Source organism: Amphiura filiformis, chromosome 4 (genome assembly GCF_039555335.1).
Source record: "Amphiura filiformis chromosome 4, Afil_fr2py, whole genome shotgun sequence".
NCBI lineage: Eukaryota > Metazoa > Echinodermata > Ophiuroidea > Amphilepidida > Amphiuridae > Amphiura > Amphiura filiformis.
The window spans coordinates 46,763,184-46,786,724 of NC_092631.1; the positions used below are offsets into that span (position 1 = coordinate 46,763,184).

General features: G+C 36.0%; 1 protein-coding gene across 2 annotated transcripts; it reads right to left on the bottom strand.

Annotated features, from left to right (window-relative positions):
• Positions 1-11,439: 11,439 nt before the first annotated feature.
• On the bottom strand, positions 11,440-22,950 carry LOC140150955 (transmembrane protein 106B-like). Of its 2 annotated transcripts, none has more exons than XM_072173112.1 (7): positions 22,852-22,950; positions 19,790-20,001; positions 19,265-19,328; positions 16,738-16,927; positions 15,648-15,847; positions 13,953-14,003; positions 11,440-12,439 (listed from the first exon to the last, which is right to left on the bottom strand). In XM_072173112.1, the coding sequence occupies exons 2-7, from the start codon at positions 19,989-19,991 to the stop codon at positions 12,289-12,291; spliced, it is 858 nt and encodes a 285-aa protein (XP_072029213.1). In that variant the 5' UTR covers positions 19,992-20,001; positions 22,852-22,950; the 3' UTR covers positions 11,440-12,288. The 2 variants fall into 2 exon arrangements, with proteins under 2 accessions (XP_072029213.1, XP_072029214.1); XM_072173113.1 differs by having other exon boundaries at positions 22,846-22,950.
• Positions 22,951-23,541: the final 591 nt, after the last annotated feature.

A 23,541-nucleotide genomic window follows, 5' to 3' on the forward strand; every position in this document is an offset into this window, starting at 1 on the left:
ATAAAAGTTCTGGCAACAACAGGAATTGGTTTGGTGATGAATTTATTTCTTCTTACTGGTACTGATACACATTAAATCAAATGAATACGGAACGACCAATTATTGTGGTGTTGACCCGATGAGAGTTTGAGTGAGAGAGAACGAACTCCCAGCACGCTACAGCTTTTATTACTGATTCCCCTATTCATAAACAAATATCCTTTGATACTAAAAATCGATCGGGATGAGTCGGCAATTTGTGACTTTCCCAAACAAGAATATCTTATAAAAAAGTAAGACTCCCGCATCAACATTCTGCACTGTTACACACATGTGGACCAATTTATAGTGTCAAACATCATTGCGTTCAGTCACAATGGTTAATTGTGTAAGAAAAGAGGTCATTTTAAAAGTTGCACCTGAGTCCATAGCAGTCAGGGTTTCTTTAACAAACACATAAATAGGCCTGGCCTTCTGTATTGTTTGAGAGTTGACTCCTATGGACTCAGATGCAGCTTTTAAGACTGTTTAAAACTGTCTCTTTTTTTACATAATGAACCATTGTGACTGAACACAATGACGTGTGACGCTCTAATTTGGTCCATGTGTAAAACAAATAAGGCTACCCATACCTTTTTACACATTTGCATTTTGTCAAATATTTTTCGAATTATTTTAAAAAGTATTTTGGGAGAACTTATTATAAGTTGTGGACCCTATACAACTGGTCTCAAAATTATTGGTACACATGAGTGTAAGAAACGACCACTGCTAACGTGACAACTTGAAATGACAAGAACATTATTTTGTCAATCATATATTTAAGTTTTATAGTTGCAATCCTTATTTAGGTATAGATAAACTACACTAGGAAAGTGCAGATGTGACATCAACTTGCAGAAATGTAGAAGAAAAAATGTAAGAGAATAGCGGACAACAAAAAGTTTGTACCATTATCAATACAGGTTGTATCAAAATGATTGTTATCCATTAGTTGTGATATTTATTCAAAAGCCTACTTATTCTATATTCAGCATTGCAGTATGAAAGCCACTTCGCTGATTTTCCATTAAAGGTCACGGTTTTACCGAGAAACTGCGACGCTCAACAAAAAACTGTGAAAATGTGATAAAAACATTAGACATTGTTTTAAGAAATAATCATAAAGTCCATAAATCATCATTAAATTGGTGTTGTTGATTTGTTGTTGTAAATTTGCACCAATCTTTGACCCGATTTTGCGGTCCAATTTTGACCACAGATAGTCGCGACTATAGTCGTAGTCGTGACTATTTAATTTGCGGTCCACTAGGAAAAAAGTGATAGTCGCCCAACTCTAGATATTTGTATGACCTGTCATAACACTAACTACAAATAAGGTGGATCCAGGACTGTTAACTTTTTTTAATTGCTTGGTGCAAATTGGTGTGAATTGCCTACAAATGTTCACTTTGACCCATGATTATTTGAGCCCGGGTGCTTGAGAATCTAAAAAGTAGGGGCAGTTGAGACAACTATTTTATTTTGACAATGTGTGAGATTTTGTGAGTTCTTACAACCTTGCCGTGACATTTACTACCTTAGCGTGAGAAAGAAAGTGCCCGAATATATGAATGTCACAGTTGACAGCCCTGTTGGTCTTGTGTTGCAATGATGAGACAGTCTTGTACTTGATCACTAGAAACTGTGGGGTACCAATCATTTTGACACAGCCTGTAATAATTGGAAAGTAATGGTACCAATCATTTTGATACAGGTGTATGTGTATAACTAGCACTAGTCTCATTTCATTTTTGGTGCAAGTTATGTATCCATCAGTGTAGACACTCTCTTGATGTATTGAAAATGTACTTGCCTATTTCTGGGCAAACAATGTATAGATATATATTTCTAAAGTGTTCATCCTTCCATGTTTGTGATTTTGTTAGTGTTAATCCCTCCATATTTTTTACCTCATATTTTATAAGCCTAGTATATGCCTAGAGTAAAAGTAAAGCAAGTAAAAATGGCTTACACATATATAGAGGAATTCTGAAATAGATGTTACCAACTAAATCTTCATCATATGACCAGTATATCAGGTCAACAATCTGTGTGATGAAAGTGTTTAAATGTAACTTGTCTTTTCACCAGTTCCTCCAGAGGCTGTAGCTCAAAGTATGCTTTTAATGGCCACTGGCAGCTGAGACCAAATGGTGCCTTAATGCCTTTAATCAGTATTTGTCTTCCACATTGGTGCTTTTTAAAAATACAGGGTTTGTATATGACTATATGTTAAAATGTTTACAAGTATGTTATGTAAAATATTTAGTGTCACATCAAAAAATTATACTCTTGAACGAATGTAGCTTTAACGTGACATACCATGTTTGTTTGTTTTTTTCTGTAACTTTCAAAAGGTTCCAAGTGTATTGCAGTGTTTATATATAGCTTAAAGCCAAGAGGGGAAACTAATTGTCTCGAAAACTGTAGCTATATGAAATTGGATTTGCACATAGCGTATGTGTTTGGCATATTGTTGACTTTTTTTCCACTTTTAGTTATCCAAAATGTCAAGGGTCAAAAGCGTGCAGCTTTTTTACCCCCAAAAATGGAAAAAATGACATGATGCACAGCATATCTGCCTGTAGTTTCTGAGACAAATGTTTTCTGTCATGTAGTCCAAAATTTTGTCAATGTGGTGTGAAACAATATGCCTTAAGATAAATGATATTTCATTTACCTCACAATACTAGAGCACAGGGCTGTGTTTTATCTGGATTTTTGAATTTTTTTACAAATGTGTCCCGGATTTTTTTTTTTTTTTTGGTTTTGGAATGTCCCTGGACCCGGTATTGGAAACGTTTTTACCAAAACCAAAACCCAAAACATAACCTGTTTAAAATGGTTTTAAAACGTTTTGAGTTTGCTGGGTAACTATGCAGCTATAAATTGATGTGTGCCTTAAGTTTTACTTTCTAAATAAGCCCAATCGCCATTCTAACTTCTGGTTTTTGAGAGCAGTTTTGGGACACTTGACCTCTGACATATCAGGGAAATTGACGTAATTATTATTATTTTACTTATTTTTGTCATAATATTATCATTAAAAATACATAAATAATTAATTTATATAATAATAATATTTTTTATATTTGTTTTTATTATTGTAAAACATTTTAGATTATATTTTGTATGTACAAAATCCCAATATTTCTGAATTTTCCCAATAGGTCAAAGGACAAAGTGTCCCAAAACTGCAAAAACTGTCCCACAATGCATTGCAAACTTCCAATGCCAATTTAGCTTATTCAAGTATATTAAAATGATTCCTATGACAAAATTGTGGACCTTTTTAACAGAAGAAGAAAATTGTGTATTGTTTGTTATTCCATAAGGCTATATCCCTTTGACACCAAAGAGGTTAGACCAGGAGAGTCTGGAGTCTATATAGCCCTGTGTATAATACTGTGGGAAATATGCCATATTGGATTGTTTATACACATTTTGACCAGCCTTTGCAATTTTAGAAAGGCTGGAATCTAGCTAGAATTGGCTTCTTAACCTACAAGCGTTGTAGCATCACAGCACAGGTTTGTGTGTAGCGATTAGTACTACACTGGTACACCCCTAGTACTGCACAGTACCAGCCAAATACCGCAACAATGTACCTATACAGGCGGCCCTAAATGTGTATGCACTTAAAATGGTGGTATATCAGGATTATACATGTAAATGCTGAGGCAACAATGAAAAAACTTTCATCCCGTTTCTCTTTCTTCTATTTTTCGACAATGTAACGGCCTTGCTTGCTTTGGTGTAAACAGCCGGACCTCATGGTTTAAAATCGCAGTTTGCCAGTCGTGAGGTTGAGAGTATCCTCATTACTCTCTATACTTTGATCAGCTCGTAATCGGCGGGCCTTATAACATTGCGGATTAATATCAATATATTTTATTTTGAGAATTGTCTTGTCTTGTCTTGTCTTGTCTTGTGACATCTTGCCAGAAACATCAAAAATTATTAATTGAAGTCTTATACTTTATTTAACACGCACAATATAGACCAGACATGTCAACTATTTCACTTTTAGCATGGGTCTACTTTTCGGCGTAGTGATAAAAGCCTAACAATTCCCGCCAATTACGAGCGGATCAAAGTATATGAAGTCCAGGCTCCTCCAATCCTATCTTTGGTTGTCATTCACCAAAATTATGGTTTTGCTGATAAAGGTTTTAGATTTTGTTCGGCAGAGTATTCTGCACAAAACTGTATACAATGAAATTAGTGTGCACATTATTTTTAATATTTCCATTTGTTATAGTACAGACTGTATCAAAATTATTGTTCATCTGCTTGTTTTTTGTGTGTGTTTTTGAAATGCCTTAAGAGATAGGGTATGAACATGTGGACAGTATTTATTGTGGGACATTAGAGCACATCAGCCATATCGAATTGCATTCTGAATACGAAGAATGTCCTTCTGATATCAAATAATTTTGATTTTTTGAAATTCGCAATGTAATACACATTTTATGGCAAATGATTGAAAATTGATATTTTTGATATTTAACAGTACTAGAAGTAAACTTTATAAATCTGATGATTTATACTTAAAGTGTATGTAGGTGTGATGAAAAGCCGACGATCAATTGAAAAATCTAACGATCAATTGAAAAATCTAATGACATTAAGAATATGTCATTAGATTTATAAAATTTCCTTCGAGGACTGTTATATATCAAAAATGTGAAAAATATCAAATTTTAATAATTTGTCATAAAATTTGTATTATATCGTGAATTTCAAAAAATTAAAATTATTTGATATCAGAAAGACATTCTTCGTATTCAGACTGCAATTCAAAATGTCTGATGTGCTCTTATGTCCCACAAAAAATACTGTCGAAACGCTCAAAACGCTCATTCCTGATCCCTTAAATGCTCCATTGGATAAACTAGAAATGACAAGACTTTTTAAGTATAATGTATGTCTGGTCAGTTCAAGTGTATTCAATGGTGGCTTTGGTGGAGGCTGGCGTTTCAAAACATCAACGAATGAAGAACAATCATTTTGATACAGGCTGTGTAGCCTTAGACCAAAAACTACAAAGCAAATATGTAGAGTTCATGCTTCCAATAATGTCCTGCATTCCATATTTAACCTTTAAATGTTTTATGAGACAAATCTTTTTCATTTTTTTGTCCTGATGAGCTGTTTTAAGTTTACTGTTGAAAACAAAAACTACACTTAAAGTAAACTCGAAAACTTGAAATCATGTTATTTATATATATTACCTTTTCAAAAGGAAATCATCAGTAGACAATGAATACATAAGCATATGTATTCAATTAATGCTATATAGTTTATAAAACACTGTATGAATATCCTATAATGAATGTTGACAATCAATAAACTAAAGAAAGAGATGACTTCTGTGATATTGTCTGTTTTAATTTTGAAAGTTGGTGGTTGTATTCATTTCAAATTCTGCAAGGTAAAGTAAAAAAGTTAAGTATGTTTCATTGATCCATTTAGATGCTTGATGTAAAGTAACATATGTAGGGTAATTAGAGTGTTTATATTGCACAATTGAGATTTTGTCAACACAGCGCTCCTGGAGCACTGGGGTTGGGGTTATACTCTGATCAGCTCATAATAGGCGGGACTCGTAAAATCATCGATTGTTATAGAATTGCGTACACACACCTAGGTACGTACAGCACCTACTCGAGCTGTGCTTTGCATATTGCATGACTGACGCACGCTTTTGTTAATTTACGTGGGTGTAAGGGACTTTGACTCGTGCAGTAACAAAAAACAAATAATTCTCACCTATTACGAGCTGATCCTAGTATAGTGCTCCAGAATTATGGTTATGGTTCTCTGAGAGCACTATGTGTTGATGATATCTCAATTTTGCAATTTTGGGTTTGTCAGAGATGTCAGTTTGCATTTCATAGGGCACAACTTCAAATCATAATACATAGAAATACAGGCGCACGATACAGCTGCCTCATGAATTATTGCTGGGATGAAATTCATAATGACACAAATCCATGATCAAACATACTTCATGGCCTTCATCGGGCAGATCACCCCTCCTCTACTTGCATGGATAAAGACTTGTGTATTCTGATGATCCTATTGCCTATCCCATGTAATCCATACTTTCTGAATGCACCATGTTATGCTTAAATTGGTGGAAAACTATTAGTCCAAACAAAAAATACAAAAGACTATTGCACCAAATATAAGTTTTTTTTCTATTCATAAAAATTTATTAGTGTAAAGGTGTCTTGCATTTATTATCATTACAGTGAGTCATAAAAATAAAGCTAGATGTTGGTTTCATAGCTTCATGCCGCTTTATGGTAATATTTGTGTCACTGTGCAGTCGTACCAGAAACTGAAGTGGTGACCATGCGGCAAGCAGTTTCTTGTTGATAAATTGATCGCCCTGCTGCTGCCCAAAGCGGCAGATTGCAAGGAGTTGTATTCAAGTCAACTCGGGATTCAGAGTCAAGCCACTGCAGTCGAGCGGTGTACAATTTGGTGACTGCCGCTTATTTGTGATCGGCAATCACAAAGAATTTGCCCCAAAGCAGCATGACACTATGAAACCAGCATTATTATTATTTTGAACAAATTAAAAATATTGTTGTCCTCAAGAGTCACAACAGTCACTTCCCATACTACAGTAGAAATTTCAATTGAATGAACACATCCCTGACATAGCAAGACGATTTATTGCGTACACTGCGCGATGTACACCAACGTGTGCACCCCTGTGTGCGTAATGCGGAAGTGTATCCAACACACTCATGATTTGTTAGTTTTGTATGCGTTCGCATTGTAGTTTGAAATAGGCAATATACGATCATCGTTGAATCGTGTACAGCCGTTGAAAGCTGTGTTTGTTCAATTGAAATTTCTACTGTAGCTACACACACTATAAAATAATGTACATCAACTTACATTCTCACACTATTGCACCTGACACAAAAGTTATTACAACTATCAAGATTTCGGATAGTTAAATCCACTTTTCTTTCATTATTTTTCCTTATTTATCAATGATGATTTCTTTTGTTTTGCATTTTATTTATTTGCTTTTGGAAATAGATAATTGTCAATATGCACTGTGCTATTGCAATTGAAATCCACATACCCCCTATGGAAGACATGACCTTAATCGTCAAACATGGGAAGTGTAAAGTTCAAATGGGGTCAGGTAGTCCAAATTGAAATTCACATTCCTTGTGTGGGAGAATAAGGTCATGTCTTCCATAGGGGGTGTATGGATTTTCAACTGAGCCCATTTTGAAAACCAAAGTGATTAAACCAAAAAAGAAACACATATAATTCATTACCCTGTGTGCAACGTTATGGCAAATTCACCATCTTGGTTTGTCATGCATGGAGACCAAAACAGTGTACCTCTGGCATTTATCGGCAAAGATTATTTAGAGGTTAATAACTGCGCATCAGTTATTTGGAGGGCATTGTGAAAAATCTAAACATTTTGCCTTTGGAACCGAGGAATATCCAGAGGGGCGTATATTCCGAGTGCATATTACCGATGCAAAGTTATTAACCTCATTCATAACCATCACTTAATTGATCTTTTAACTTTACGAAAATAACACAAAAGTTTCCTCAAAAGTTTGTAAAAATAAACAATTTTTACATCTTCCCTTTCCCAAAACCGATCAAGCTGAAACAAGACGACCAATAACAAAGGTGCGTATCAGAATCTGTGCAAATATGGTACCGCGCAATCCAAATACAGCAGCCAGCGCTCGCGCTGTTTGTTTGACGCACAATACGGCACACGCGGAAGTCAATTGTGAGCGACATTGGAATAATTACGCATTTTGCGGTCAGTTGTGAGATATTAATGACCTTTGTGTTCGCGTTTTCACAAATACTAAAATATGATTGGATCGCACGCATCGTGTTTATTAATGAGGTTATGAATGGCATCTAGAAGCTTGTGTGACGTGTGTTACAGGTTTGCACATATAGCTATTTTGCCCTCTGTGAGCGAAATACAAACATAATTGAACAAACATGGTATAGAGTGGGTTCTCTTTGTGTCCAATCTCTTTGTTGAAGCCTGATGATGGACGATGAAGATTCACAATACTCATCAAAAGTAATTAAGCATTAGAAGGCATATACATTGTACACTGTCTTTAAAAGATTTAAGGAAAATAGTTACAACTTCTTCAAAGATAACCTTAATTAAACTATGTACAACTACCATCTCAAATAATCATATATTTTGCAACTCTTCATACTTGCCTCTAAATTTCATTCCAAGTTAGAGTATAAATACACTTTTGTACAAGTAAAATATACAAGCCTTCATAATTAGGGGCTGTCAATAATTGCTTGGCCCACTTTCAGCTTGCCAAAATATGTTTGTCACATCTCTTTCAATCTTCCTAAAACTATTTGCCCCAACCCTTTGCATAGGCCAAATTCTGACAACTTAAATCAAATTGCTAACTTTTATATAGCCCAAAATGTTGCATATTCATAAACACTGTAACGTTTATCATCGTCTTTTCAGAGTGCAAATGTGTCCCTTAAATTGCTTGTCATCCCTTATTGTCTGGCTTTTACCATAAGAGAACACACAGTGACTCACATATTAGCTCATATTGACAGACGGAAACCAATAAAATAATTTTATACAAGACAATAAATAAGTTAAATTTCTGACCTGATTTAGTCCACTCAGGCTAATATTGGCTAATACTAAACTAAGATATAGCTAGAAATAGGTTAGGGTTATAGATAGTATAGTTAAGACTATGAACATGTAAAAATGTGCAAAACAATTTTTACTTTATATTAACCTGATAATAACTCAATTTTGAAAACAAATTTGACTTTAACCTGAGTGGACTCGGGTCACATTTATAACCACAAACTAATTAAATAAACCTAAGATTGTTAAGTTAGTAAACACAAATGTTATAACATATCTATATGCATGTTTATTTTAACACATATCAGTAACTAAAAAAGGAATACATGGAGATTTAAGATTCTAATTCTAACAGAAATGAAATATATGATTATAATATTGAAGCAAAGACATTCTCTTAAGTTATCAAAATTGCACCATACATAAAGCTATTATAGTATATCTGCCATAATGTGTGTCCGTCATTCACCGGCAATTTGGACCATATTTTACGTCTTTAAACTTGAGCATTACAGAGCTTTGCATATCCAGCGCTTAGCGCATATTACGATGCGTCACATGCAGAATGCAAACCACCACGCATATTGAATCAAAGTTTGCCAGGCCCATAGCAAAATAATGCAGCGGTTTAGTGACACACAAACATGGCAGAGTTTAAACATCAGTCAAAATTGTGTTGCACTGACTTTGAAAGATTTCCACACCTAGTTACAATGTACACCAAATGATTTGCAATTGGCAGTGCTAACGCAATAACACCAGGGCTTCTACCTTACTGTACCAGTGAAAAGTCAGGCTAAGAACCTCTTAGATTATACTAGCTGGCCTGATTTTCAATAATACCGTATTTCCTTGAATAAACGCCCCCGGGGGCGTTGCATGTTCCAAACGGGGGGACGTTTATTAGAGGTTATTTTTAGCACAACAAGTCCCGTTAAAATCATTAGGTAAACTTAAAAGTCACGCTAAAATGACGAACTATGAACTAGAAACACTGACTTTTGGTTCACTTCCGGGTTTCCGATGCAGATTTTAGCCAATTATTGCTGCTATTATCGACCATGTGACCACGTACACAAGAGCATGGAAATATCAGCATTTTTTAATATCTTGGTTGAAAAAAGTGGTGGGGGCATTTATTTGATGGGGGCGACTATTCGAGGAAATACGGTATTCATTTCCCTTTACCAGATATGATATGACCTATGTACAAGGAACACATTGTGCTAAATATAACCCATCTAAACATGGTTTCGTAAACACAACACAACAAGAAAGTCGATCTGCACTAGTGTAACCAATCCCTCACCGAAATTTAATCTTGTTATGACAATTTGATTGATAAGGTCATTTGCAGAATCTTTTTAGCTCCAATTTGAAACAGCATTTGCTAATAAAAGCTCTGAAATGACAATTGATACCAGTACATGAAATTTGATGCAATTTGAAAAGTTGTGAATTAAAAATGATCACACATTTTGAATATTAAGCATGGCCAAGCGCGAACAACCCTGTCAACTATGCCATGTGCCCGATTTATTCAATTGTTAATTTAAAATGCAAGAATTGTTACAATGCTTTACTGATGAATACTAGGGCATGCGATAGACATAACCTAGCAATTGTTTCGGTCATTGTTGCACTCTGCATTCACCTCTACAGCTCTGGATGCTAATTTTTTAATTTGCAACTTTTACATGTGCACCAAATTTCATATAACGGTATCAGTATTTGTCAATTTAGCAGTTTTGGTAGCAAATGTGGTATCAAATATAACAAGATGCTGCACATGACTGTGTCAATCAAATCGTCACAGCAGAAGCAGGTTTATATTTATGATGGGTTACATATAAGTGTGGACTTTTTTGCATCATCAGCATATTGTGTTTAGGGCTCATATTGAAATACCCTACCATGTTTTCACACAGAAAGAAGGCAGGATTCCCCTCGCTAAGCGCGCGCCTCAAGAAAGCTCAGTCATAAAACAGATGGATTATATGCATCATCAGTGATACACCCTGCCCAGGATTTTAACAAAAGAAGACTAGCACAGGAAAGCTGCAGGATGGTGCACACCTTCCTGTGTAAGGGAATTTCAATATGAGCCCTTAGTTTATTTGGCCTCCTCGAGACAAAACAAAATTATTGTTTTCAGACTTTTTAAACTGCAAATTGTACTGCAGTACAGTGTAATATTTGCAGCAAGTTCCCTCAAAATTGTCCATTCAATCTTATGAGGTCAAAGGTCAATATAGATTTATGTACATTTTTAGTTATTGAACTTTGACCCATAAATTAATGCAATGTTCAAGACGAAAACACCACTCCTTTGGCTCCATATTCAAAAGCTACACGCTACTCTAAACAAAAACAGCTGCACAGAGAATATTATTACTAAACAAAACAGAAAAAAGGTGGATTGATGAACAACTTACATTACAATACATCTCATTTATATATAAAAACAAATTTAACACAAAATATGTCTTGTCTCGAATGATTCCCACAACTAAGCTTTGGATGAGATGATGACATAAGATGGGTGTTGAACTAAAGGCCTATCGATAATAACATCAATGCTCTTCGCCATCCGACTCATTAGCTCAGTTGAGCTAGAGCATCGCTCTATAATTTTCAGCACAGTACTTCAGCGATCTGCCAATTTGGCACAGTTTATGGCGTATACGGAAGTGGGGTTCTGATTGGCTAATTGAATCACGTCATCATCTCATAGGCACCTCATTCGCTAGGCAAAATGCTGATAATTAGGTCATACCTAGCTGAAGCGCATGTTAAATCAAATAACATTTATTTATTTATTTTATTTGGTTGTTTTCTTGAATGAACACAGCTGCAACAGCTGTATGTGATCTGACCCCTGACCCCAATCATATTTCAAAATACAACACGGATGCAAGACCTTGCTACTTCATGAAAATACAAACCAATAATAAGTGAGTTGGATTCACTTCCATGTTGTACGCATTATGCACATGCAGGCATTCGTCACACAGTGTACGCGGACAATTGTCTCGCTGTTGGCAGCTATGTTTATTCAAATGAAATATTTACTACAGTTGTTTGAGAAATGAAACATTTGCTTATCTTATAAAATAACCCTGCCGAACTGTACATGCATTGTTTTGTTGAAATTCTCTTTCAATAAGTGCCGGTACTACACCATTTTTAATCAACATGTATAGTAAAAGTTTTCAACAATATTGGCATATTTACATACTTTGTTTCACATCCAGTTTGATAGTAAAATCATTGCCTTTATGAGGTTGCATCACAAGCACGTCAACATAACGCTCTTGTATGTGTGTAGGCCTATATGCTCTGCGAAATTAGGGTAACACATGTGATTCGATACTTTGACCAGCAAAATATGCGGGGACACCCTGTCAGTCCGAAACACCATCAATCCGAACCCCCTGTCAGTCCAAAAACCTGTTTCGCATAGGGTTAACCCTAACCCCAACAGGTTTTCGGATTGACGGGTGTTCGGATTGGCAGGGTTTCGGACTGACGGGGAGACCCCAAATATGCAAACATGCAGCTACGTCACAACCAAGCTCAAGGTGAAACAAGGTATATAGTGAGATCCATGATCATCTGATTAATTCCTCCCAGCCGCCATTCAATTCCAGTATGCCGCTACTTCTTTTCACTGGATGTGTAGGAGTGACACAACTTACAAGCTGGTAATGTGTTAAACTAGATTGACTATTTTGGAACATAAAACTGTAGTATATTGTTGTTCTGAAAGGAAAATCAAACAAAATTTTCAAATAAAAATGTTAAACAAAGATACTTTGACTTACAAGTGCTGTAGTGAGGCATGATTTAGCCATAAATCGGCAAAATGACAGCTTTGTCTGTAAAAAAATAGCCAAATTGGGCTCAAATAGATAAATACAAGATTACCCCCCAATCATTTTTGTCAAATTTGTCTTAAATATAGGCTGATATTGACTTTGCAGTGGCAGATTCAAATCAGTGAGCTCACACGGTTAAATCACCCTTTTACGTGTGTGTATATATTCCGGGGAATTAGGTTAGCGTGCATGATTCGGATCTGCTACTGAAAAATCCAACATGGCGTTTCTCTCAACTTGAGACGAGACACACTATATGTGACCATCCACCACAACTGAGCCCGGATGTCTCCAGTGCCACTATTGAGATATGCTCCATTGAACTTAACAAGGAACAATAGGAAACAAAGGATTTATTGACTGTTTTATTGATTTTTCACTACTTAAATGTCAAGTCAATACTATAGACATGATATACATCATTTTAAAGCTAATTTCAAGCAGAATATTTTGGTTGAATATCTCAAAAAATGATGATTGGCGACTTCAGGGCTCAGTTGTGCTGGATGGTCACATATTTGCTGATGTTAAATCCCCAGATGAACCTTTTATATATCCATTTTCTTTTGTTTTTTATCCTCACTTTTTGCCTATATCTCAATTTCATTATTGCTGACTTAAGCTTGTTGATAGAGTTTTAAACAAATACACACAACTATTTTGTTCACTTATATGAGCTTTTGACACAACACGACACAATTGAGATTGGTTTATTGATCTGGGTTGTCACATGACGAGCTAGCGATGTCATGTGACAGAACAGGTTCATATACCGGTCGTAGCTGGTGGCGGCCTTTGGCTTGATTGGATCAGAACTGGTCACATATGGTTGTACTTGTTAGTTTTGAATAATCATGCGGTGTTTGTACCATTAAAGGTGGGTGGTAAGTAAGGCTGGCATTTTCGGGCTGGCTCGCGGGTACCATTCAAATTCAATGCATTTTGATATCATTAATAGAGTATGACATGAAAACAAAGTATCAATTTTCATATATATTAAAAACACAAAACATTGTGCAAATTTTTTTTTTTTAGGTCAACCATGAATGGTCCAGGGACACTACAAAACCGAAAAATTAAATAACTTTTTATTTTATTTTTTTTCTTCAATTTCGGGTACCCGGTTACCCGCCCGAAAAATGCGCCGGGTACCCGGGCACAAAATTACCCGAAAATGACACCCCTAGTGGTAAGAATGCAACACATGATGTTTCTACCTTATATTGCTGCCCATCACCTAAACATTTATATTCCAAGTTTGGAGTTATTGCTCCAGCAGTTTGGATTCCAGAATCCAAAACCAAACTACCATATCTTTGTTCATATCATCCAAATTAAACAAGGCCTAAAATATCAGTGGAGTAGAGGAAAAAAAAGACCATTCACCAAATACTTACTGAAATATCATGTAAATACCATGTGCTGGTTGGGAAGCATCGCAATATGTTCTGTTTGAGAAATAGGGAACAACACAAAAAAACGTAAGTAGTCAATCACACACTCACTAAGCCAAAAAAGAAACTTATAATTTTTCACAAGGTCATATCTTAAAATCCTCTCCATAAAAATGAACAAACATTGCACACAGGATTACTTCAATACTCTACTCTAAACACTTGTCAGACAGTTATCCAACTGACACAAAAGCAAAATGCACTGACATGCAACACCTTCCTGGACCACATTCACAGCGCAACAGATTTCTTTGGCTGGGTTCCAATTATTCGCCTGTACATGAACAAAAATTACTCAGAGGATTACTTCAATACTCTACTCTAAACACATGTCAGTAACCAAGCAGTTGTCCAACTGACACAACAGTAAAATGCACTGACACAGAACAGCTTCCGGGATCACATTCACAGGCGAATAATTGGAACCCAGCCGAAGAAATCTGTTGCGCTGTGAATGTGGTCCAAGAAGGTGTTGTATGTCAGTGCATTTTGCTGTTGTGTCAGTTGGACAACTGCATAGCTACTGACATGTGTTTAGAGTACAGTATTGAGGCAATCCTGTGTGTAATTTTGGTTAATTTTGATAGACAGGATTTTAAGATATGACCTTGTGAAAAATTATAAGTTTCTTTTTTGGCTTAGTGTATTTCTTTTTGAACACTGCCATTTTTACACACTTACTGATTTTACTCAACTATAAACAGAAGGGGCTAATTTGCTTTTATTACTGGTTTATATCACTCACAAATTCCAGACTTTTTATTGGTTGACTGCCATTGAATATTTTACAATCAGCCAAACCATTGAAAAACAAAAAGTGGGGATGCTGGTTCCAATTATGTTATCCAAGTATATGGGTCACAGTGACATCGCCCCGATATCTTCATGGCAGAAATCGCCATGGTAGGTTGAATCCACCTCCGCGCATGGCTTTTGTATCAACCTCTTTTGAGTCGCATAATAGGCCGAAGGACATCTGACTAAGGCTACTGATAATAGCCCCGATTAGCTCGGTGACTGACCTCGCTGTGTGTCAGTCGAGCATGGATGCCATAGGTTATATCCTTTCAGACTACCTCAACGATTGGCCTATACACTACGCTATATAATTCGGCACATATAAATCAGAATTATTGCCCGAATTATTGTCAGTTTTTGACTCAAGACGCAAGCTACTGTCTCAAGATGCACGCTAACGACTATCATATCTGTTCAAAATATATATTCAAGGGCAAGGAACCACATCTGGTTTCTTTATACGAAATCATTTATGGGAGATATTCATCATTTTCTATTCCGGTATCCAAAGATTTTCGTCTCATATCAAACTCGTGCATAGCAAATTCCCGTGTATCGATCCCGGGTATTTATTTTAGTATCTCTGCTGACAAAGTAATTATTAGCCAGGCGATGTCGGTGTGTGGGTACATGTAGTAGACCTAAAGGTTTTTTGCATCATCGCATTATTTGCGCTTTTTGACATCTATCGACCAAAAACGTGTGAATTACGTCTCACTTTTGTTCAGATTCAATAAAGAATTGCTTCTTTGTGCCACATGCATTGTTTATCACAACAAAACTGTGCTGTCTTATTAAGCATTATGCAAAAAATAATCACAATGATAATTATATACTTACAATGGAAAATCATCATCAGATATGGTAACATTGACTGGCCATGTAAATTGCTGTAGTTTGGTTCTTAATGGAATTGTTAATCCAATAACCGCCATCCTTTGTTCATTAATCACTTTACCTTTAAATGTACTGATGACTTGCATAGTTATATTAGTGACTTGCAATGATAGGAAATTCTCATTGCTAACATTAAAATAGTTCTGAAAGGAGACAAAAGTATAAAAAATAAAAATATAAATGTTGGTATTTATACAGCGCCTTTCATATGTGAACATGTACCAAAGCGCTTTACATTTATTCCACCGTCGTTAGAATATGTCAGCTGCCACGATTCCCAAGGCATGCTCATACCTTTAGGCGGCGCTCAATGGACAGTATTCATAACAGCTCCCCATTTCACACCTGGGTGGAGAGGAGTAATCGAGATAAAGTGCCTTACTCAAGGGCACAACACGATGGCGTCACCGGGGCTCGAACCCGCAACCTTCCGATTATGAGTCGTAGCCCGTTCCGCTCGGACACCATGCTCCCAGTATACAGAATATTGGTCAAATCCTTTGCTTCAAAAGTAAAGTTTGTTCGGCTTATAATACACGAAAATTATTCACTTTTTGTTACTGCATGCATCAATAAAGTCCCTGCACCCCTTCTGGCAAAAGCCTAACTACAGCACTTATAAGCCAACGTGCATGCCATTCTGTATCCATACACAACTAACTTTTTTGCCAACAAACTTTTGTTCAGAAGTTAAGCAAAAATCAGGGACCAGAAGCATTCCACCAAATGCACCCAAAGGTGCCGAGTTGCTAAAAAGTACCCAAAATGGGCCAATTTATTCTGATTTGGGCATAAACCATCAGTGGGCTTGAGCCCCAAAACCGCCCACAGGCATGCAACTGAGTACTGCCAGGGCTTGAAATATGGTTAATTTGCTGAAAAGATAATTAAGCCATTAAATTTCCTAGACAGCAAAATTTCACATAATTTATAACATATTTTTTCCAAATGGAAGCAACATTTCTCTTGAAAAATGCTCATGAATTCAACATTAACCCAGGTCTGAACATCACTTGCTGATAAAAATCCTTACCATTAATGACAGGTACAGAACTTGTTTACGAAGATCCGTTGTCATGGTGAGGTCTTCTGCGTCTGTAAGATTTGCATGTATTGTCTCTACTCTGTCTTCTACAAATGTTATTGGTCTTGGAATTAGGAAGGCACATAAAACACCTGCTATTGCCATACAGATAAATACAGCTAGGCAAACATACAACACCCTGTAAAGTAACAAACACACAGATATTGATATTATATTACCAATATGTGACACGATCAAGAGAAATGAGTCGGATGTCGCTAATATTGATTTTTAAATATTGGCAAAGAAAGTGTTGAAATTCTTTTGTTTTATATTGTTTTTAGCGATTGATATGAAGTTGACGTAACTTCGCAAAGAAAAGTTGCATCAACATGAGGTATTCAGTTTCTGAAAGCACTACATGTCCTCTTTAGAAACATATGTAAAACTCATTTTCGACCAGGGTCGACATGTGTCTCATTCCCCTTGATCATGTCACATACTACTAACAGATATAATGTGCCATTCCAGTTGAAATCCACTCTACCCCTGTGGAAGATTTTGGAAATATATTCCACAGGAGGAGTATGTTTTTCAAATGTAATTGGTCAGAGTTAATCATTTTGAAACCTATATACTCCCCCTGTATTATGGCTTTACCTATATCTTCCACAAATGGAAGTTACCCAATTGTGTATTCTGTTCAAAATTGATACTCCCTCTGTGGCAGACATATTATTAACATACATGTACACAAACATTAGGCTAGCCTATCATATACTGAAAACATCAAAGGTCTAGTATACTTGGCTTTTAAGTTATGATGCTTTGTGATGTATTTTATTGTTTTTCTCCATACTTTTGCATTTATCTCAATTTCAAATTTATGATTTTATAGTTTTTTAACTCCATATTTTTTGCCTTTTACCTCCATGGACCAGATCGTGTCACATTTAGGGAAAAATTTGTCAAACAGTACTTTTCAAACAATAGAGTGAACATAAACTGAGCTCAAAAAGAAACTATATTTTTTACACCTTGTGAATCACAAGGTCATATCGTAAAATCCTGTCAATCAAAGTGAACCAAAATTACACCCAGGATTACTTCAATACTCTACTCAAAACACATGTCAGTAACCAAGCAGTTGTCCAACTGACACAATAGCAAAAAGCACTAACATGGAACAGCTTCCTGGACCACTTTCACAGCCCAATATTTGACACCCAGCACAAGAAATCAGAGCGAATGCATACAAGATTCTGGCACAGATGATGAAACGGTGATGCTTTTTCTTTTCACACATTTTCTTCAAGAAACAGGTCTTGTTCCACACTATTCCACTTACTCTTTGGGAATTATCACATGTGCAAGGATTTTGTACTCATTCTCACAGGTTTCTTTTGCTGGGTGCCAATTATTTGGCTGTGAATGTGATCCAGGAAGCTGTTCCATGTCAGTGCATTTTGCTGTTGTGCCAGTTGGATAACTGCTTGGTTACTGACATGTGTTTAGAGTAGAGTATTGAAGTTAGCATGAGTGTAATTTTGGTTGATTTTGATGGACAGGATTTTAAGATATGACCTTGTGAAAAATTATACGTTTCTTTTTGAGCTCAGTTTATTATTAACAAAGGAAGTAAACTGATTTGATACACAATAAATATAATATTTTTGAATACCAGCAACACTTTCATTTTGAGATAAAATCGCATGTCTTTGTTAACAAGTAATGTGATTATTGTGATCTGTTTAAAGCAGTATCAGATTGCAAACTGTGGTTTCCTGATAAATGTATTTTGTGGCAACTGGTAACCATGGTAACACTGTTGTTTCCTATATTTAGTTTCATACATGTATGATGTATGTAAAATAAAACCCTCTCAGTCTTGGCACATAATACCCTAGACAGCAGAACTCAGTCTGCAAAGACAGTCAGTCATTTATCTGTTTGCCATTTGATGACTATCATTTGAAGACTCGAGTTTGAATCATACAATTCGTCATCTGCATCACATGCTGCCGTATCTCAAAATGCTGCCTTGGGTGATTTTTATTATCAATGTTGTATTTCATATTGTTATTTTGTATTTCAGCATGGTTTTTTTCTTTTATGAATGGACATGAGATTGTAATATTGTAGTAATATTCTGATAATAGTATACCTCTAAATTGAATATATTAATTCAATTTTACAATGTATCTCATCACAATAAAATGAAAATTATACAAAAATCACAAAAGGCAGCCTTTAGAGATACGACAGTATGTGAAGCAGAAGACGATTTACCATGTAGCAGTTTCAGACAATGGAGGGGATTACTGGGGCAGAGGTTATCGTTTGAATCTTTTCATAACCCTGAAGCATACTATAATGACAATTGTGAGAAATGAAAGGCATGTGGGTGTGGCAAAAAACACTATGTCAAAGGTCATAAGCTACCAATTATTTCCGCTCCATAATATTGGCCTGTTTTGATTAGCATGTAACAATACCTACATGTATGTGCTGTGCATTGACAGCACTATTTACTTACGTTCTCCTTGGTTTAAGTCTTTCATCTCTGTATGGTATCAATGCAACTAAATCATGTTCTTGACCTGTATAATGTGTAAGGCAATAAAGGAATATATATATTCTGAAATAATTCAAATAATGACAATACAAAGCTTAGATACATAAAACATGATATGTGCGCATATTGCCAGGTATAAGAACAAAACATGTTGCATATACATATTGCTGGGCTAGGAACAAAACATGAGTTATGTGTCATACATTGAGGGTGAACATAAGATAGTCCACTTGACAATTGAGTTATATAATCATTACAGTTACAAACATTAGGCTATCATACTGAAAACACCCAAGGTCTAGTATATACTTGGTTCTAAAGTTCCGAAGTTTTGTGATGTCTATTTTCTTATGTATTTTATTGTTTTTTTACTCCTTATTGTTGCCTTTTTCAAATTTCAAATTTGCCGCCTTTGGCCTCCATGAACCAGATTGTGTTCTTTTTTCTTTGAATTAAACATCGCAATCTTTAAAATGTAATACCAACCTCTGGGAATTTTGCCAGTCCCTTGACAAGTTGGACACGTGAGACCATTAGAGAGTTCTTCATATCCGAAATCTGGTGATCCAGATGATGATGACGTACTCCCATTTCCTGAAGTCCTGCCTTTGTCTTGACTTACTGCTGAATTGATTTGCCTAACATCATTGTTTGGTTGAAGTGGCTCTTTATCTTGCGCGTCTCCCATTATATGTTATCTGAAAATAAAATACCATAATTATCATTATTAAGGACAGGGTAAGTGATATCTGGAGATTAAAAAAAAAGTAAGGTTTATTTAAAACTCTAACGGTGACCCGCAGGTCAAATTGCTAGAATTTACATTAAACATATATTACATACCTAAACAGACAAAATGCAATTTGCAGGCAGCAGCTTAATCAATGCCAACATTGAAACAAGCAACTATACAAACATCCAACCCCACCCCCAACCGTAGGCAATGAGGATAAAGTGCCTTGCCCAGGGACACAACATGTTGACACAAGTGGGGTTCGAACTCGCAACCTATATATGGATTATGAGTCAAGCGCCTTATCCACTTGGCCACACATGCTCCTCGAGATGTGAAGGCAATCATGAATTTTGCCTAAAATTTGGCAAAATGGTGATTTTTTTTCTGATGGGGAAAACTTGGAGAAAGGATGAAAATAAATGGGCTACAAAGGCCCAGCATCAGTCCCGTTACTTATGTACTGTTACTGTAGCTCTTGAGAATAACAATAAATAGCCAGTCACCATACATGCATATTTAGATAGGATATTTAAAAATACAAACCAAAATGGAGTTTTTCTGCAATGTGAGGTCACAATTTGAGCTACATTTTTGTTTAATTGATGCTATTGAACCATGCCATTTGGGTTTAAATAAGTGACTGATTAACAGCAACAGGTTCTTGAGCCACAGGTCTTGTCTACTGTCATGATCGCCTGCTTTTGCAAGTAACTTGGGCAACATTTTAATTTTGTGCAAAGTCAGGTAGGACTACCCAGTGAAAATATCTCCACCTCATCCTACCCCACCTCTACCCTAAGGGGCTGTGCAATATTTATCTGTCCCCTCTGGGTTGGCAAATTTCAAAATGGCCTGCCAAAAAATGCTTCCACCACCCTTTTGGCATGCCAAAAATTTCTTGCCACTCCTAATATATCTAGGCTTCATCCTTTTCCTAGTCATTTTTGGCACAATCTCCTATCTAAATTGAATAGTTGTGTCACAGTTTTTTAAGTTGATGTGATCATTTATTAATGTTTCTAACAAAACATTTCATAATTTTCAAATCACACTATGTATATATTTTTAGCTATTTTAAACTTTTTTACCACTTTGTCCAATTTTTTTTTCTCATTTCTTCACAAAATACAAAAAAAAACCCCAAAAATGCAATGGATGTAGTATCCCCGTAATATGACATGCCACTATGTTACAGTATTGCCACTGTGGCGGGACGGCCGATTGCCAAGAGCAGAGCACGAACGTCTCAATGTGGTTATTAAGATGGATACCTGGTTAACTGTAAGTTGGATATGATAGTCAGGTGGCCGGGTTGACACCAGTTCCCAAAATGGGAACACGAAAAGTTTTGTATTGAGACTAGGGTAAGTCGTGGGGGCAGAACCCCACCTTCCGATACCTTTTACCAGCAGAAGTGCATCTAAATAATATCACGTATGAGTTCTTTCTTTAACTTCAACAGTACTTTATTTCCAGACTACAACATACAACACTCAGTCACACCCCTATCCTATACTTTAGCTTCCTACCACTACCTCTGCAATACTACACAGCTAGCACCCTCTCTCATCTGTCAGCAAGGATGAGAATGACATGCGGTCGCCCAGCCATACGGCGCGCTGGTTGGCTGAGGAGATAATTGATTGAATACGTACGGCACGCTGATTGGCTGACGGAGATAAGTGATTGAACCGCACATGGGCAGAAGCCGGGTGATAATTAATTGAACCGAATATGCAGAAGCGACCATAAATCATTACAAGAAATCCAATTTAAAGGGATACACGCGATTTGGGGTTAGGAAAATGAAATGGGAATTACCTAAAAAATATTATGTGTTGGCTTGATTTACCAATACCGTTTCACCACCTCATCATGAATATACTGTATATTTTGAGTGAATAACACGGGAAGTTTTGAGTTTTATTTCAACTGGTGGTGTAGGAAGGTGAGTGAATTTGTGATAAGGCCCATGAAAGTCAATTCGAGTTTATCGTCCCTTTTTTTTCCAGGTTGGTGAGGTGACTTTTTCGTTTTTTCATTTTTCATTATTTCATCAGATTTCATTATTGACCTAAAATGTGTGTTAATTTAAAGCCACGAAAGGTAGGGGCTAGAAAAGTTCGAAAAGAGCCTGGTTTTGCTTCCAAGTTATGAATTTATATGTTTTACAAACAAAAATATGTTTCCAAAATGCTAAAACTGGTGAAAACACTGGTATTTTGAAAATAATGAATTATTTTGGCATTTTTGAAAATTTGACGCGGGTATTTTTGGTTTCCAACAAGTGACGCGGGCGGGGGGACGATAAACTCGGAATCGACTTTCACGCGCCTAAGCCTAGGTTAATTCTCTTTTCAACGATCCGATAGTAGGATACGAGACGTAGGCTAAAAAGGCCTTACGCATGCGCGGTGGTGTTCTTGAAATCATCTAGAAACGCTTCATTCGCTGTTATCGTTTCAGGCGGTCTTGGTACAAAAAAAATGTGTACGAGTATTCATGGACATGGTCAATATCAATATGAGTTTCTTTTTAAAAATAAAACCACACATGATTCGTGCTTGATAATTATTTTTCTTACATTAAATGCAATTGGCATACATTTGTATTTGTATTGGCAATGCCAACATCATACTGTGATAATGCATGCCGGGAATGCATGCATGGACACGACACATGATGGACATTGGTCAATCAGACCTTTCACCTGGTCCTTGACATTGTTCATTTGTTGGCTTGATTGTGAATACAATAAGCTTAAATACAAACATGATCATGATCACAAAACTAAAGTTAAACTTACACTTACTAGTTCTTTCCTGGACAGACTCCACACAAAGCCCAAACTTATGAAAAACTGAAACCGAAACTAAAGCTCAGCTCTCTAGCAATAATGCCAAGATTTACACAAGCGGCTAGGGGACGCAGGGGTAACCATGGGTAACCTTGTCAATCAATGGTTATTCTATTGTCCGCCAAAGTTTAAAGCCAGTGACATCACCAATACGTTGTTGATCCATGATCCCGTCCATGATCAATACAATCGATAGGCAATTATCCCACCAACAGCAAATCGATCTGCATGGCAGAGCACCACTCTGCGAAATTGACCAAGTTTAACTCGTGCGCATAAACTTGCATGGAATAAAAGTTAAATAAATATAAAATATTACAATTTGAAATGAAATAAAAATTAATAATGTGAAACTTTATCACAATGTTAAAACAATAATCATTCATTCATGTTTTATTTCATATATCACAAACCATAGACCTACATAAATAAAAAAGCTTCATCATATAAATAATAATAATAAATATAAATAATATTAATAACATAAAATATATATTAAAATTTTAAACTTTCAAACTTTATGTTATAAAGTTGGCCATTTATTTATAGCCTATAGTATAAGATTAAGATACCACATAATCTACATTTTAATGTGAAAGTCTGAAAGACCATAGTTTAACATAATTAAAATAAATAAATACGTAT